We start from the raw sequence: 14,650 nt of genomic DNA on the forward strand, positions 1-14,650 counted from the left end.
TTGATCAATTCTTGTCCAATTTGTTGAAAAACACTACTGATCTATTGAATGGCTTTCAAAGCTAACGCGAAAAGCACTTGGAGAGATATCGAAGTTTCACGTAATGCAAGTTAACGTAGATTTGCCTCTCCTTTTACATAATACAAAATGAGAAAATTATTTAGCAGATGATACCAAACTGAGCAGCTGATGCACGCGCCACATAGACAAGTTACAGAAACGCTATCAAACAGCACAGTGTATCACAGTACCATGTATACAGCATAGCCATGACTGGAAACTTCCACTTCATGTGGCCTACGAGGATTACATCATATTGTATACGCATGTCACTATGATGATTGAATGATCTCATTCCATTTGTATCTACTGCATCGTATCTTGTCCTGTATTACAAAAAAAAACATTTTTTTTTTTGGGCCACGTTGCTTTCATATGTTTTCTAGCTTGCTAGCGTACAAAATGCCTTCTCTCACTCGTGTGTTTGACCCTTGTTTGTTGCTTGGACGGAAAAATAATACTTAAACTTTTGCACCTAACACTCGCCATATACACAAGCATGTGCCTCTAGAATAGGAACGATATATCTTCAATTGATTTTACAATAGGGGTAATGTTATCTAGTACCCTTGAGATTTTTAATATTACACTTACCTCCCTTGACCCTATAAAATGACCATAATAACCTTAATATATTAATATTTTTCATGTAATTAAATAATACGTACACGCCTAATCTTGTGCATAGGAATGCACCACACAATTAAATATTTAATGGAAACAAAAACAAGGTTCACTTATAGAATAACTAATTATGTGGTAAACATAATTCTAACATATTACAAACTAATTTTAGCTTGACTTGAAATATCTAAAGATGTAAGTTGAAGATTTAAATACGGGGCATGTATTGGTACTCCAATATTTGAGGGATGAAATGTTATATTAATATAGTTAGTGAAATTTTTTAAATTTAACAATACTAATTTTTTTTCTTTTGTAACTTAGATTGAGATTTTAGAATTTAGGGACTGATGGTAGCGGTGGTCCTGTTGATAGTGGTACTCATTTGAGATGTAGGTATATGCAAGGTTTAGAATAGCAGAGATAAGGGTTGAAAGTGGATTTCAGATTTTGTGCATATTCCATATTTTTTTTATCGAATTTTATAACAAGGTAAAATGAACTTTACAATTTCACGAGGGCAATTTGGGTTATTCATTCAAAATTTTGACCATTGAATAGTTTTTGTCACCAAAATGGTAAATTCAAGGGAGGTATGTGTAATTTTTAAAACCTCAAGGAAACTAAGTGAAATTGTTAAAAATCTCAAGGGAGGTTTCTGAAATTATCCCTTTACAATAATGTCTACGTCTATAAATTGCAAATATTTCAAGAAAGGAAAGTATGAAACTCCTCCATTTCTTACTTGAAAACATCCACACGACGGCCTCCACCACCATTATTCTTTCATAACTGTTACGTGCTTGTCACTTTTGCTTGAAGAATATTACTGGATTTGGAAATAGTACTAATCCAATTGTGGAATGTGATATAATTCAACTTTTGCAAAAGGGTCTAATTTTGCTGAATATCGTACCGCTAATCGTTTAACTTATTTGATAGAGCAATGATTCATCCAACGTCCAATAGCATAGATTCTTATCCGCTGGTTTGCTTTAAATTGCAAGTTGTGTCTTATATGAGTGCCGAACCAAGTGGAAAGTGATCCTTTCAGTATTCTATTGATCAAGACTTGAGTATTTTATTTTGCATTGATATTTGGATAAATGAGGAGGAGATATCAGTTTTGAATGCAAAAGGATACACCGCCCTCTTGAGATTGAATTTTTCCATTGATACACACAAGAGTAGTTCTTCTGAAATTGGTAACTGTAAGAAATGACAAAATCTGTGAAATATGGAAAACGGGTAAAATATGGATATGAGAAGAATGTAGTGGTAGCTTACCTAACCATCCATTTTCAAACATGTTGAAAATAAGTTTTGATGGATAAACAAGTTTAGAAGTGAAATTTGATTATTTGATAACTTTAGAGGATGTTTTTATCTTTTCCTTTTCGTTACTTTTTTTCATTTGAAATGACTGCTAGTGTTTCATAGGACAAATTGACCGGTAAGTATTGTATTGCACATTGAGATCATTTCTTTTGTTGAATTTGGCAATTTCACAGCTTCTGTGCTTGCTTCTCTTGTTTCTGTAGTGTTGCACGTTTTGGAGACTGAAAGAGAGAGATTACCTCAAAAGCGTGATAAACAGCCTTGATGGACAACCAACTTACTCAAGTTGGAATGGGATAATTAATTCAGACACCTCTCCTGAGGAGGTTCTTGACAATTGCAGCTATCTCTGCTGAAATTTGAAAAATTATGGAAACCTCCCCTAAGAAGTATGTCTTGATCATAATTAATGATGCAGGCAAAAAAAAAAAAAAAAAAATCCATTGAGCATCCAATATTGCCCCTTTCTGATATGTAAAAACAAATCATACGCTAAAAATTCAACCATCATCATTCCTCACCAGGTAAAAATTTCAAGCTAGCTTTTTTGCAGGAAAACTTAAGTTATGTTTTGAAAGCATTCTTTTCCGATAATTTGGACATATTTTTTGTTAAGTAATTTCTGAAGACACTAGCTAGTTTAACAAATGCCTCCCTAATCTAGTGTAACGTACTAGATTAGATTAGATGATGGATGCTAGAGTTTTGGGATAAAGAAGTTTTACCATAAAAGAATTTTCATTTTTCTCTTTTAAACTCATTTTCAATTAAAATTTTGTAAAGTTTGTAAAACTTATCATATAGTCTTTTCGTAGCATTAAGAGAGGTGAGTATAAGTTTTCAAATCTTAAGCAAGGTGGTCGTAATTGTCAGAAACCTCAGGGAAGGTTTCTAAAATTGTCCCAATTGGAATAGAAGGAACCGATAACGTCCCATGTCTTAAAGTCACCTAGTGTGATTCTCAACCTCGTCACAAAAGTCTTTCTGACTTCAGTGGCTGTTCGGAGTTTGCAAGGCAAGAGTGGCTTCAAATCGCACGGACTTTCATTTCCGTGGGACAAACGAAGAGGATAAGAGCTGGCCCTTCTAGTGGTAACACCATTTTCTTTGGAGTGACCTAGTTGTAAAATTAGTCATCATGATTCCTGAATGCCTGATCCATGAGGAGCGTACCATTTCAGAAAATTGATCTTTTTTTTTTTCCCGTGTTGTTTACTTAGTCACGGCATGACTCTTGAATAGACCAAGAAGGATTGGACCTTACGATAACTGAGCATTTGCCTAAATTGTTAATTGTGATTGTTCATGGATCATTTCTATGGTGATTTCTTCTTAAGACCGTCATCATGGGATGAAATAAAAAATGTGTCAGGGGGAAAATATGAGAAGTTTTAATCCAACTATGTATGAGTGTTCGTAAATATGGATGGCACATTTGCTAAATTTGTATTGTAAACACTCTAGAATTACTTTTAAGAATGGTATTGCAGACTATGCCGGGAGAGAATTCTCAAAGTTTTGTGTTTTCCTCTGCATGATGTGATAAGTTGCATATAAATTTGCCTAAAGCCTTAAAGTTACTTAATTCAAATGCTAGCATTGACGGAACAATGATTAGTTGCCATAATATTTAGCCATTAGAAGTTGGAGTCAGAGTTTATAAGCTGTTTTTAATATGGCATTTCACCAAGAAAAAATGTTAAAGAAAAGGGCCAATTGCCATGATCCAAGGAACCAAGACGGAGTAAAGCCCAAACTGAGAATCGTCCAACAGCAGACCCAAACGAGAATGGAATTCTTGAAAGGTGGCGCTGTAATTTTCTGACATTGGAATTTTGAGTCTTGAAGATGGAAATAACCTGTTAGCACTGGTATGAATCTTGAATGCATTACCTGGAAAATGGGGATTAAAATATAAGAGCCATGGCTGCTTCAGTCATAATCTGAAAGTGAAAAAAAAAAAAAAAAAAAAAAACTGTGTGTGATCATGATACTGATATGCAAATTAGAATTTGAAAAGAAAGAACGGTCATAAAGTTTCAGAAATCACTTCATACAAATAAGAACAAAATTTACAAACTTCAACAATCTGCTAATGAAGCTTAAAAAAGTTGACCACAACATTCTTAGTTAAGAAATTGTATTGCAATCTTTTGATTCTTCTGATCCTATCCTTTCTCATCCACTATATTCACTATAGGTTGCCAAAAGCTGTAATAGAAAATGCAGTCCCAGTACAGAAACTCCTACACCACCAGCATACATGATAAAAATCATTTCGCTGAATGCATGGATTTCTATCTGTAGGGCATTCTTTCTCTGCTGTTCATCCAAGGGTTTTTGTTCCATTCAGGAGGTTGAAAATCTAAATCAAATAACGATGCCATAGCTGCTTTATGTGAAAAACTTAGCCAATGTTGTTGTTGGTTGATCCTGGCCTTTCTCAGTGAAGAAGTTGCTGCAAACAAAACAAACAAATTTGCTTTGAGAATTATACAGACATAGACTTAGGAGCACAAGAACAGATGATTTTCGATGGTGGCAAAAGCTACGCTTGGGCGAGAATTAAAAAAACCAAAAAAGAAGTGTTAAAACACCATACCACCACTGCTTCTGTCTGATTTTGCCAAACAAGAAGGTACTAATGACTTCTGCAATCTGACTGAATCATGGAACATCAATGTGTTGCGACATATGATTTCTCTGTTCAATGTAGAATCAAGAAGACGGAAACCGTACTTTTCAATCCAGTTGCTGATCCTCTCAGATGTGGATGGAATGACCAGACTTTCAACATTGAGGTAACAAAGAGCCTGAAAGTGAAATCAGTTTGAGAACTTTTTTGAAGAACTATATGGATTATGGTAACTAGAAGAGAAATAGAAAGGAAATCAAATACAGCAGAGCAAAAAAATCTCCATGAAAACCACTAGTGAACTATAAATAATATTCGTAAAGATTCAAATGTGGACTTAACTGATTCAATTGCGACCATAAGCTTTTTGCACATTCCTTTGCACCTATACTGATCGCTGGTTGCAATGAAAGGCATCTCAGCAAGCTTTGTCCCATGAATCCTGCGGGTGAAGGTTAATGAGATACTTAAACTGAAATCGATGCGCACGTGAAGATGTAAGAGGAGAAACCTCAAGGATGCCACAGAGATAATTTCATCATCCTTTTCCAAGAGGGCAGTATAAAACCCCCTAAATTGGATTCTCTTGAAGTTTGCTCTGTAAAAAAGTTATTACAAAGAAACAAAATGTTCACTTTTGGTAGTCGTGAAAACAAAATAAGACACAGAAAATGATAAATTTACATCTGTTGATGGGCAAAGAAAGATCAAAAGTAAGATGAATTTCATCATCTGCATCAGAGGAAAGGATTCGTCCATTTATTATTCTTCTAGAAAAACTTGAGGAATTTTTTGTGTAGGGAGGGAACTAGAGACATATGATAGTGATTGCACAATAAACCTACCCGCAATTATAAACAACACTACGAATCACATTGATTCTAGTATGGCGGTCTACAATTGGCTCAAAGCAGTCCTCCATCAATCTCAGTGCAACAGCAAGCTTGGAGTGGCAAACGATTCTTTTGTATGTGTCATCTGTGTAACTACCTGTGTCATTGTCCATGTGATGAAGCAAACTCCAGGAGAAACCTTCATCAAGCTCATTTTTCAATCCAACTAGGTGTCTCTCCAACTTATCATAAACCTTTCCAGAAAATTTGTATTTAGTGCTTAATGAACTGATAAGTCAGAACTAATCATGAAGAAAATCCAGTTCTTCAAGCTAGAGTCAAGAGAAGATTGTTAATCATGCTTCATTAAGATTACCTCTTTGCAGCGCCCCTCGCAAAAAGGTGCACATGGCAGACTGTTGAGATCTATTATCTTCATTTCTCTCCGCAGATGGCAGTTCCAGTGATCTGTAGAACAGACAAAGCTTATATTTATGCCTTAACATCTTAATAACAAGTTCTCACTAGAGAAAGAAAAGAATAAATAATAGCAATGAATGAGATAGGTGCATGAAAATTTAGGAAGATTAACGTGTTACGCACATTTCTGTTCACATTGAGGACATTCAATTAAATAGTCATTGTCGTGAGCCGGATTTCTGCAGAATCTGCAAACACAGTATGGACAATACCAAGATCCTCGAGGAACCTCCTGAACCGAGATTAGAACAAGTAACATTTACCTAATTTTCTTAAGGTCACTAATTAGAGTATCAACTGAAATTGTGGTAACATCAGTCTTACCTTCAACTGAATGCAATCTTGATGGTATGTTGAATTACACACCTCACAACACATTAAGTTTCCTCCATCTGCACAGATCATGCAAGCATCATCGTACGAGTCACTTGCATTACCTCTAGTCTGAATGCGATTGAATTTACGACTTTCACATTCTTCTGGCATATTCCAAGCTCTAATCATGCAAGATAAAAGAGAGTTTTGATTCTTGGAAGTGAAAATCCTTTCATAGGGTTTAGCAGATTGCCTCCCACAATGAATACTAAAGTTTGCTACAGTAAAGATCTTATCGCAACAGTTGCATAATATGCCCTCTCTCCTGATTATTCCCTCCTTAATGATCTTCTTGCTGTGGTCATCCATATAGAAAACTTCTGCATTTTCTTCAATTGTTTTGGAATCTATAAGCCACGAAAATATGGTTGCTTTCATCTTCCACTTCTCATTCTCATCCTCTTGATTTCTTATTCTGCTAGCAGAATACCCTTGATTCTCATGGTCATTCTCATTTTCTGAACTTCTACCACTTCTGTCTGTGGAGAATTTGTTTTCTTGGTCAAATTCATCTTTAATTTTCCTATTCCATCTAGAAGTGGAGCTTCTCTTGATTCCAAAGTTGATTCTTTCAATCTTCAAACAACCAGGCTCCTTCCTTGCTTGTGCCATTCTGGATGTTTTGATCGGTTTCACCTCCCCTTGCTTGATGTCTTTCTTCTTCGATGAACGTGTTGGTTTTCCTCTCATTGTTGAAGTTCCAGCTGTGAATTGAAGACCGTTAATGTCACAACTGCTGTGTCTCTGCCATCCACTTAAGGAAGTGAACTTTTCTTTTCTGGACAGCCTTTGAGCCCACCTTGCAGTGTAATCAGGATCCTCAGCATTGTCTGAGCTACATGAACTTGATGAATTGCTGCTTTGCTTCTTCCTTCTATGCGATTTTCCAGCCATTCAAACCATAAAGAACTCCAAAGAAACACCAAATTTGTGCTAGAATTTTGGGTTTAAGGAATACTGGAAAGTTATGAGAAACAAATGACATAAAGATTGAAGCAAAAGCCATGTAAGTACAGATTTCTGCAGGCTTATAAGGTATCATTTGAATCCTTATGTCAAGGAAAATCATTTTGATTTTCTTGCTATAGTGGTATGGATTCTATTCACTCGCCTCATTAAAACTTTGTGTTGTCAACGGAAATTTCAGAGTAGTAACTGAAGACAAAAGAGGAATAAAGACAACTAGCTTTTCATACTACATTGAAAGGGCATTTTACTACAGATAGAGTTTGATCGTTTAGAAGTTGCAGTAGGTTCAAACTTCAAAGATGCTTCTGTTGAGGTCCATTTGTAGAATTTTACAGTGTTGCCTGTGCTATTACTGCTGAGTAATTTGTACAATGAACTTCCACTTAAACATGGCCCTTAAGATGTTATTGTAAGATAAGGTGAATAACAAATTATTCAAGAGAAAAGTGTATCATGCTCATTATCTTGTCTAAAATGGAATAGGGCATCTCCTCATCACTTTCAATATAGTACAGTTGCCTCATTGCATGAAGTACTGATTGGAAGGTGGATTTTACATGAACTTTTTCTATATGAAACGGGGAAAATCCTGAACGAGTTGTCAAGAATGCCCTTTTAGTTAAACTATTTTAGAATTATTGGACTATACTGATCATCCTAATGCAAAAGAACAAGATCACCGCTTACAACTTTCAAGTTGATGATTATAGGTGATTTGCATCATCTTGAATAGAACAGACAGTAAAAGATTTGCTTGTTTTTCACTCCATATGAGCGCATTATTGAAGTATTAATTACCACAAACAAAATTTCACGTGTATGAATCCTATTTTACCATCAAATGAGGTAAAACTCAGTATATTGCTAAAGTTGAAAATATGCCACCTGGGCCATTTCTGTCAAGTAAGCATAATAAAAGGGAATATTCCAAGAAAAACAGCTCTATAGTATCCGAGTACTAAGCAGATAACACTGTCGACTTGGTAGTGTAAAACTGTTGAAACTCTTTCATCTTTAAAACTTTGATATGGCTACACGTGATGTTTTATCTTAAATGTACACGAATTTTGCAAATCATGCACATTGAATACGCGAGAAGCCCACTTTTTGGTTTATTTGGGGAGATCTTTTACAATAAGCAGCTTTATCTTATAGCAAGATTAAGAAAATTTCTAGATTTTCTAGGAAGCTTCAGACGCTTTAATTTGCCAAGTGACATGAACGATTTCAAGGTACCTAGACTAACTTCTTGAGAAGTCCCTGATGCAGATAATTAGAAGGAATCAGTCCGGACCAGCGGCAAATGAAAAGTTATAATTAAAAGATGGGGTCTAACCGTAGACTACAAATGGTGCGAATTTTGGAATACATGGAAGCAATTTCTTACGGATACAATTAATCGATTGTAAAGATAAGAAAGGTTGAGAAAAATTACTTAATTCTATGTAAGGATATATTACATTGAACCTAAAAAAAAAAAAAAATTTGAATCTTGGTAGGGAGAGAATTGGATTAGGTGGTAAGATGGAAGGGATTACAATTAAAAGATCTTGGATCATTGGTATAAACATAGGACCCTTTAATCCAAAACATAGGTATAAATATTGAACCTTGGTATTCATTTGCATAAACATAGGACTCTTAATCCAAAAATAAATAAATAATTAATTAACTAAAAATGAAAGAAAGAAACATCGTGACTAATTCCTTACTGCCAATTCGCTTTTTAAATCCCATTCATTCCCTACTGAAAAATTAAAATAAAAAAAGAAACGTCACGACTCTTTCTTTGGTCATGTTACTAAAGTCTACAATGAAAATAAGTTTAATAAATATTGATGAAAATTAAGTAACTACAAACCAAAACTAGTCATCTAATTGTGAATATATTAACCATAGTAGAGAGTCACTACAATTTACCTAAAAAGTATGTTATCTTGACCAATTAGTGTTACAAAAATAGTGTGCCCTTGTTTTGCTTTTGTTTTTAATATCTTCAATGAGAAACATGGACTTTGAATTCTACATTCATACTTTCATGTCATGTTACACAAGACCTCACTTACACAACAATCTGAGCTAAAAAAATATTTCAATTTCAAATTATGGACACATATTCAATACTCCAAAATCTACAATTATAACTCTTATCACTTAAGTTTTGAACCGCACCTACAAAATAGATCAATAACACATTCATATGTACAATTTCCTAATTGGGGAAGAATATCACACTCCTGTATAGGGATGGCAACGGGAGCGGGTGCCCGTGGGGGTCATTGGGGCGGGGGTTGGGGCGGGGGGAATTTTTTTCCCCCGTTTAGAAACTGGGCGGGGGGCCCACCACCCATTTAAAAAACTATATATATATATGTACATAATTATATATATAATGATATTTTTAATTATACTACTAATTATACATGCCTATTAATAAAAATTATTAATTATTTATACTAAATTTATTAATACATTTATGTTAAATTCCTAACTACACTTAATACAATAACACTTTTTCTAAAAAAAATATAATAATAATTTAGTGATTGTATTTGTATCAAAAGTGAAAACTTAATTATTTTAGTTATATTTGTTTTATCACATTAGATTGCATTCAAATAACCTTTGTTTAATTATTTTATGAGTTTCAATAGTGAAGTTATAATGAATAATAATTTGGTGATGTGTTAATATTTTAATACTTGATTATTTGCTCAAATTTAATTATAATAAAATTATATAATAAAATTTAATGTAATTTAATTTTTGTACTTCCCCCGCGGGTGCCCCCACGGGAGAAGCGGGGCGAGGGAAGCCGAGGGCAGGGAATGGGATGGGGGCGGGGGGAATTAAAATGCAACGGGCCGGGGGTTGGGGGAGATGTCCCCCGCCCCACCCCTGCCCTATTGCCACCCCTACTCCTGTGAAAATAGGTAGGTACTAAATAAAAGGTAAAAGTAGTACACAAAATAGTACAAAAATGCTGATAAGGGTGGTTTCGGTAAATTCAAAAACCTCATATGGGCTTCTTCCCTAATTATGAGAAACACCAGAGGTGGTCAATGTAATTAGCCTGAAGAAATCTGATTTTGGCCACGGGACCACCTTATGGCCCGGGAAATTTGAAAACTTTTCCCTATTCGCGCCATCTATCGGCTCTAACATGAGAAATCAAGATGTTGGAGCAGAATAAAATACACATAAAGTTACGATCTTTGCCCCCTCTAGTGCTGCATTTCATCGTTTTGGATAATGGGTTCTTCAGATTCCTTATCGCTTCCTTCAGGTTTGTTTGATCTCTGAAATAATCTTCAATTTCTCATTCTTATTTTGCAAATCTTTGAGCTTCTTGCATTGTCCATAAGACGTTTCTCTTTTTGCCTGTGTGATGTTAAGGAAATCATAAAAGCAGGTTCGTTTATTGGGAAACTGCCTTGGCAATCATTTCTTTTCTTTTCTTTTTTAATCGTTTTCCTATAGTTTCGTGTTTTGAGTTTCAAAAGTTTTACTGGGATTTTGATTTTTGTTCATATAGAGCCTCCATATATAGCCAAGTGGTTCCCAAGTTATGTATACGAGTCTCCAGAATTGAATAGTATCGATGATTTTAAAGATTCTGGTCGTCCCATATTAGCTGAAACTGGGGAGAACGAAGAGGAAAAGGAAGGGAATTTTGATGAAAACGGTGTACTCAAAAAAAGGCATGATGTTTTGCTTGCTGATGGGAAGGATACTTCAGATGGCTTTCTCCAGTCTAATAGCATTGCTAGAATTGACAACCGGAACATTGAGGTCATTATATCCTCCTCTTCTCTCTACTTCAATTGCAAAGAATGTTGATTAATTGATAGGACGTTTTATAAAGTATAAAGAGATAATTGGTATTGTGGTCGTTCACGATTACATCATTATAATCATCTTACAGATAGGAATTATGTCAATGTAGTGTGGTTATTGGCTCTAATTATTAGTGACCAAGGAGGTACATTTGAATTGATATTCACTAGGATTCATCGTATGGGTGGCTCAAAGCATTTAATTTGCTGAATGGGCCACTGCAAATTTAATTTTTTACAGTGGAATTATGAAAGAATGAAATAATGTAAGAAAATGAGCAGAAAAATGGTGATCTTTGTCATATATGGAATGCAACTAACTGATGGTGTTAAGAGATGGTAGCATAGTTCCTTGTGCAAAATACTGCAGCTGGTCATGACTTTATCCACCATGGAACAGTGGGAAAGTCTCTGAATGGCCGGTGATCTGAAAATCTCCATTAATCATCCACACCAAAAATCAAGAGGGTCAACCAAAATCCTTTCTTTAGAGGTAATCGGCATTAATAAGCCAATCGCCAAATTGATGTTCCTGACAAGCATCAGTTACATAGGCTCATCCAGATTACCAGTCTGAGACACTGTAACAACAGTTTGCCTCAATTGCAAATCAGTTATGCTAATGATATCTGTTAATTGACCAGTCAAGATGATCGTTCAGGGAGACATAAAACTCCACTGAGATTGAACTGATTATTTCAGTTTTCTTCTCTGTGCACTGGTATCTTTGTGATTCAAACTTTTTGGGTGTCAGATGTAGGTAGTTTATTGTGAGGACTTGATTTTATTACCTTGCTTGCTGTCAATTAGGAATGTAAAAATGGTGTCCTTGTAAAGAAGGCCTTTCATTCCATAATCTACAATTCTGTTTCATCTGACAAGTTCGTGGAATGAACTCTGTGACTAATGTTTGGCAAGCATTAAAAACGTAAAACTGCCCAAGTCTATGAGCTGAGATCTCAAATTAAAAGGTTTGATTCCCTCTTTATTTGTCCAATTCAAACTGCTGTCTTTTCATTCATATCTAAATTAAGATGCAGTGAAATTTTTGGGTTGTTATCTTTAGCAGAGAGATGAATATTTATGTGCTAGTTGAATTTCAATATTTTGTCTTGTAGGTTTTGAAAGATTCAGATTCCCTCTCACTTTCTTCGGGTATGCATGACCAGTCCAGTTACTTTATCTTTATAAAGAAATGCTCGGTGTTGTCTTCTTACATCATGGAAAACTTGAATATTTGGATTCTTGGTTTGTGTATGCATCGGTTTCAAAAGTCTGAACCCATAAAACTATTAACAATATCTGGACAATCCTTGACTTCGTATTTCTTTGTGTTGATATCAGTGCCTCCAGATGTTAGGAATTGGTTCTCTAGTTATGAATACGAATCTCCAGCAATTAATACCAGCTACGAGTTCAGTTCACAGCCTCCTGGAAATGTGTTTGATGAAGAATGTATCACAGGGAAAGAAGACAAATTGATTAGGGCAACTAAGGCAGTTCAAAAGAATGATTTGGAAGGTCAGAAAACTTCTTTTGGGCTTGTCAAATGTACCAACTCTGGCAGAAAAAAGGAGTATGAGCACCACTCCTTCCCTAAGGTATTCTTGATTCTTATTTTCTGCTAAAAGCTGTTCTGGATCGACCAGATTTATGTCCTTGGGAAATGATGCTTGAAATTGACAAGCAAGTTTTCAAGAATATAAACTCAAGTTTTTCTTTTTTACACGTACATGACCAAAGGCTGATAGCTTATACAAGTTCCATTTAACTACTTGCGTTCAACCTATAACCTTGTAACAACAGATCATGAAACACCTAATTTCTGAGTTGTATTAACTGATTTGCATCGTTCAACTCTGAATACTGCAATTGCTACCCCTGCTGCAGTCTGGGTTTTGAGTTTGAATTTCTCCCATTCTGGCTTTGACATGTCTAAGAGAAAGGAGATATTTTGTCAGTGATTATTTGGCTTCAAACCTATGACACTTCTAGAGGATGAATTTGACATTTGTCTCTTTGATTACCATTTTATCTGTGGCTGGTATAAATGACACCACAGTCATTAGCAGCACCAAGATTTGCTTTTAGCACTTATTGCACCATAACATTCTTGGTCGTGGAAAAGAATGGTTCAAAACAATCTCTCTAAGGTACTCTGACTCTTTTTTTCTTTTTTTCTTTTATTGAAGGGAATTTGTTGTTGCTTTTGTTACATAATCTGGCATTGTGTTAGGAGTCAAATAATTTAAAGACACCTCAGATTTTCACATGCTTAAGAAGCTTGTATGCGGCGAAAGCAGTAACAAGTATCAGTGAACTATCCTTTGCTTCTCATTTACAGGATATACTAAAGGCTGATGGAGAGAAAAACTCAGCTATACTAAATGACTTGACTCCTCAAAGGCGTTCATGTCAAATTCTGCCCTTGAAACAGATGATTGACCACGGTAAAGGTTTAGCGGAAGGTTTTGAACTATCAATCCAAAATGGAAAAAGCCCTATTGATGCTTTAAATGCTAAGTTCAATGCGGAGCATAGTCATATGATGTTGAATATCAAAAGTGGGTCAGGTAGCAAGATGGGGAACTCGCCTCATAAGGCAATTCAGAGCAGGGTTCCAATAGAAGAGAGCGATAAGCCTGAACATTTTACCATAGTTACTACGACTAGACCACCTACAGAAAACTTGGAGTACCTGGTAAACCAAAAACCAGAAAACGAGGCTCCTGGTGGACAAGAGAATAAAGAGAATGCCAGGACAGGGTTTGCAGAAAATGGGTTCATTTCGATGAGGAGGAGCAAGGTAGGTGATGGAGAGAATTCTTGCAAAGGGCCACTTGCAGGTGAGTCTTATTCTTCTAGGAATGGAGCCACAGTTCCACCAAGAGGCAACAAGGAGGCTACAGCAACAAGAAAGATTCTCTTGGACACAACCAATTTCCAAGCTCCTAATCTGTTGGAAGTTACTGGAAAATGGAGGTGTCCTCAAAAGAGTAAACCCAACTTAGGCCCTCCTTTGAAGCAGCTCAGACTTGAACAATGGGTTCGTCGGGTCTAAACTTGTCTAGACATCCTCAAAAGAGGAATGGATTGCTGCAATTCCGTTATCTAGACATCCTCAGAAAGGCAAAAGGCAACAACCTGTAGACTACTATATGTTCTAAGATGCTGAAGTAATAGCTACTCAGGCGTTTGAAAATAATGTACCAATTAGAAGAATTGTCTTCTGCTTACACCGAAACTGCGCATTTGCAAGCTAGAAAATGCATGTAGATCGAAAAACTCAAGATCTCATGTCTTGAGCCTTCAAATATCAGAACTGTCCTTTGACATGATCTAAAAACAGTTACGGATAGAGTGCCATAACAAATGAGACTGCAAAATATCAGCTCCATATACATGCATTGTATGTTTGGCTAACGAGTGCCCCTTAAGAAGGTTCTTAGGCATTAGTTTTTGGGAATAGTGTCATTAATTTGGGAAAATGTCTTAACTGT

At 35.7% G+C, this 14,650-nt stretch overlaps 1 protein-coding gene across 1 annotated transcript; it reads left to right on the forward strand.

Annotated features, from left to right (window-relative positions):
* Nucleotides 1-10,158: 10,158 nt before the first annotated feature.
* LOC113706742 (uncharacterized) lies at nucleotides 10,159-14,285 on the forward strand. The gene is made up of 5 exons (XM_027228705.2): nucleotides 10,159-10,600; nucleotides 10,850-11,106; nucleotides 12,269-12,305; nucleotides 12,495-12,751; nucleotides 13,495-14,285. The coding sequence occupies exons 1-5, from the start codon at nucleotides 10,567-10,569 to the stop codon at nucleotides 14,209-14,211; spliced, it is 1,302 nt and encodes a 433-aa protein (XP_027084506.2). The 5' UTR covers nucleotides 10,159-10,566; the 3' UTR covers nucleotides 14,212-14,285.
* Nucleotides 14,286-14,650: the final 365 nt, after the last annotated feature.

The sequence above is a fragment of the Coffea arabica genome, chromosome 8c (genome assembly GCF_036785885.1).
Source record: "Coffea arabica cultivar ET-39 chromosome 8c, Coffea Arabica ET-39 HiFi, whole genome shotgun sequence".
In the NCBI taxonomy this organism is placed as follows: Eukaryota; Viridiplantae; Streptophyta; class Magnoliopsida; order Gentianales; family Rubiaceae; genus Coffea; species Coffea arabica.

Coding starts and splice junctions, on each gene's coding strand:
- LOC113706742 (XM_027228705.2), top strand. CDS start 10,567: ATGGGTTCTTCAGATTCCTTATCGCTTCCTTCAG. Junction 12,306..12,494: donor TTCCCTCTCACTTTCTTCGG/GTATGCATGACC, acceptor TGTTGATATCAG/TGCCTCCAGATGTTAGGAAT. Junction 12,752..13,494: donor AGCACCACTCCTTCCCTAAG/GTATTCTTGATT, acceptor TCTCATTTACAG/GATATACTAAAGGCTGATGG.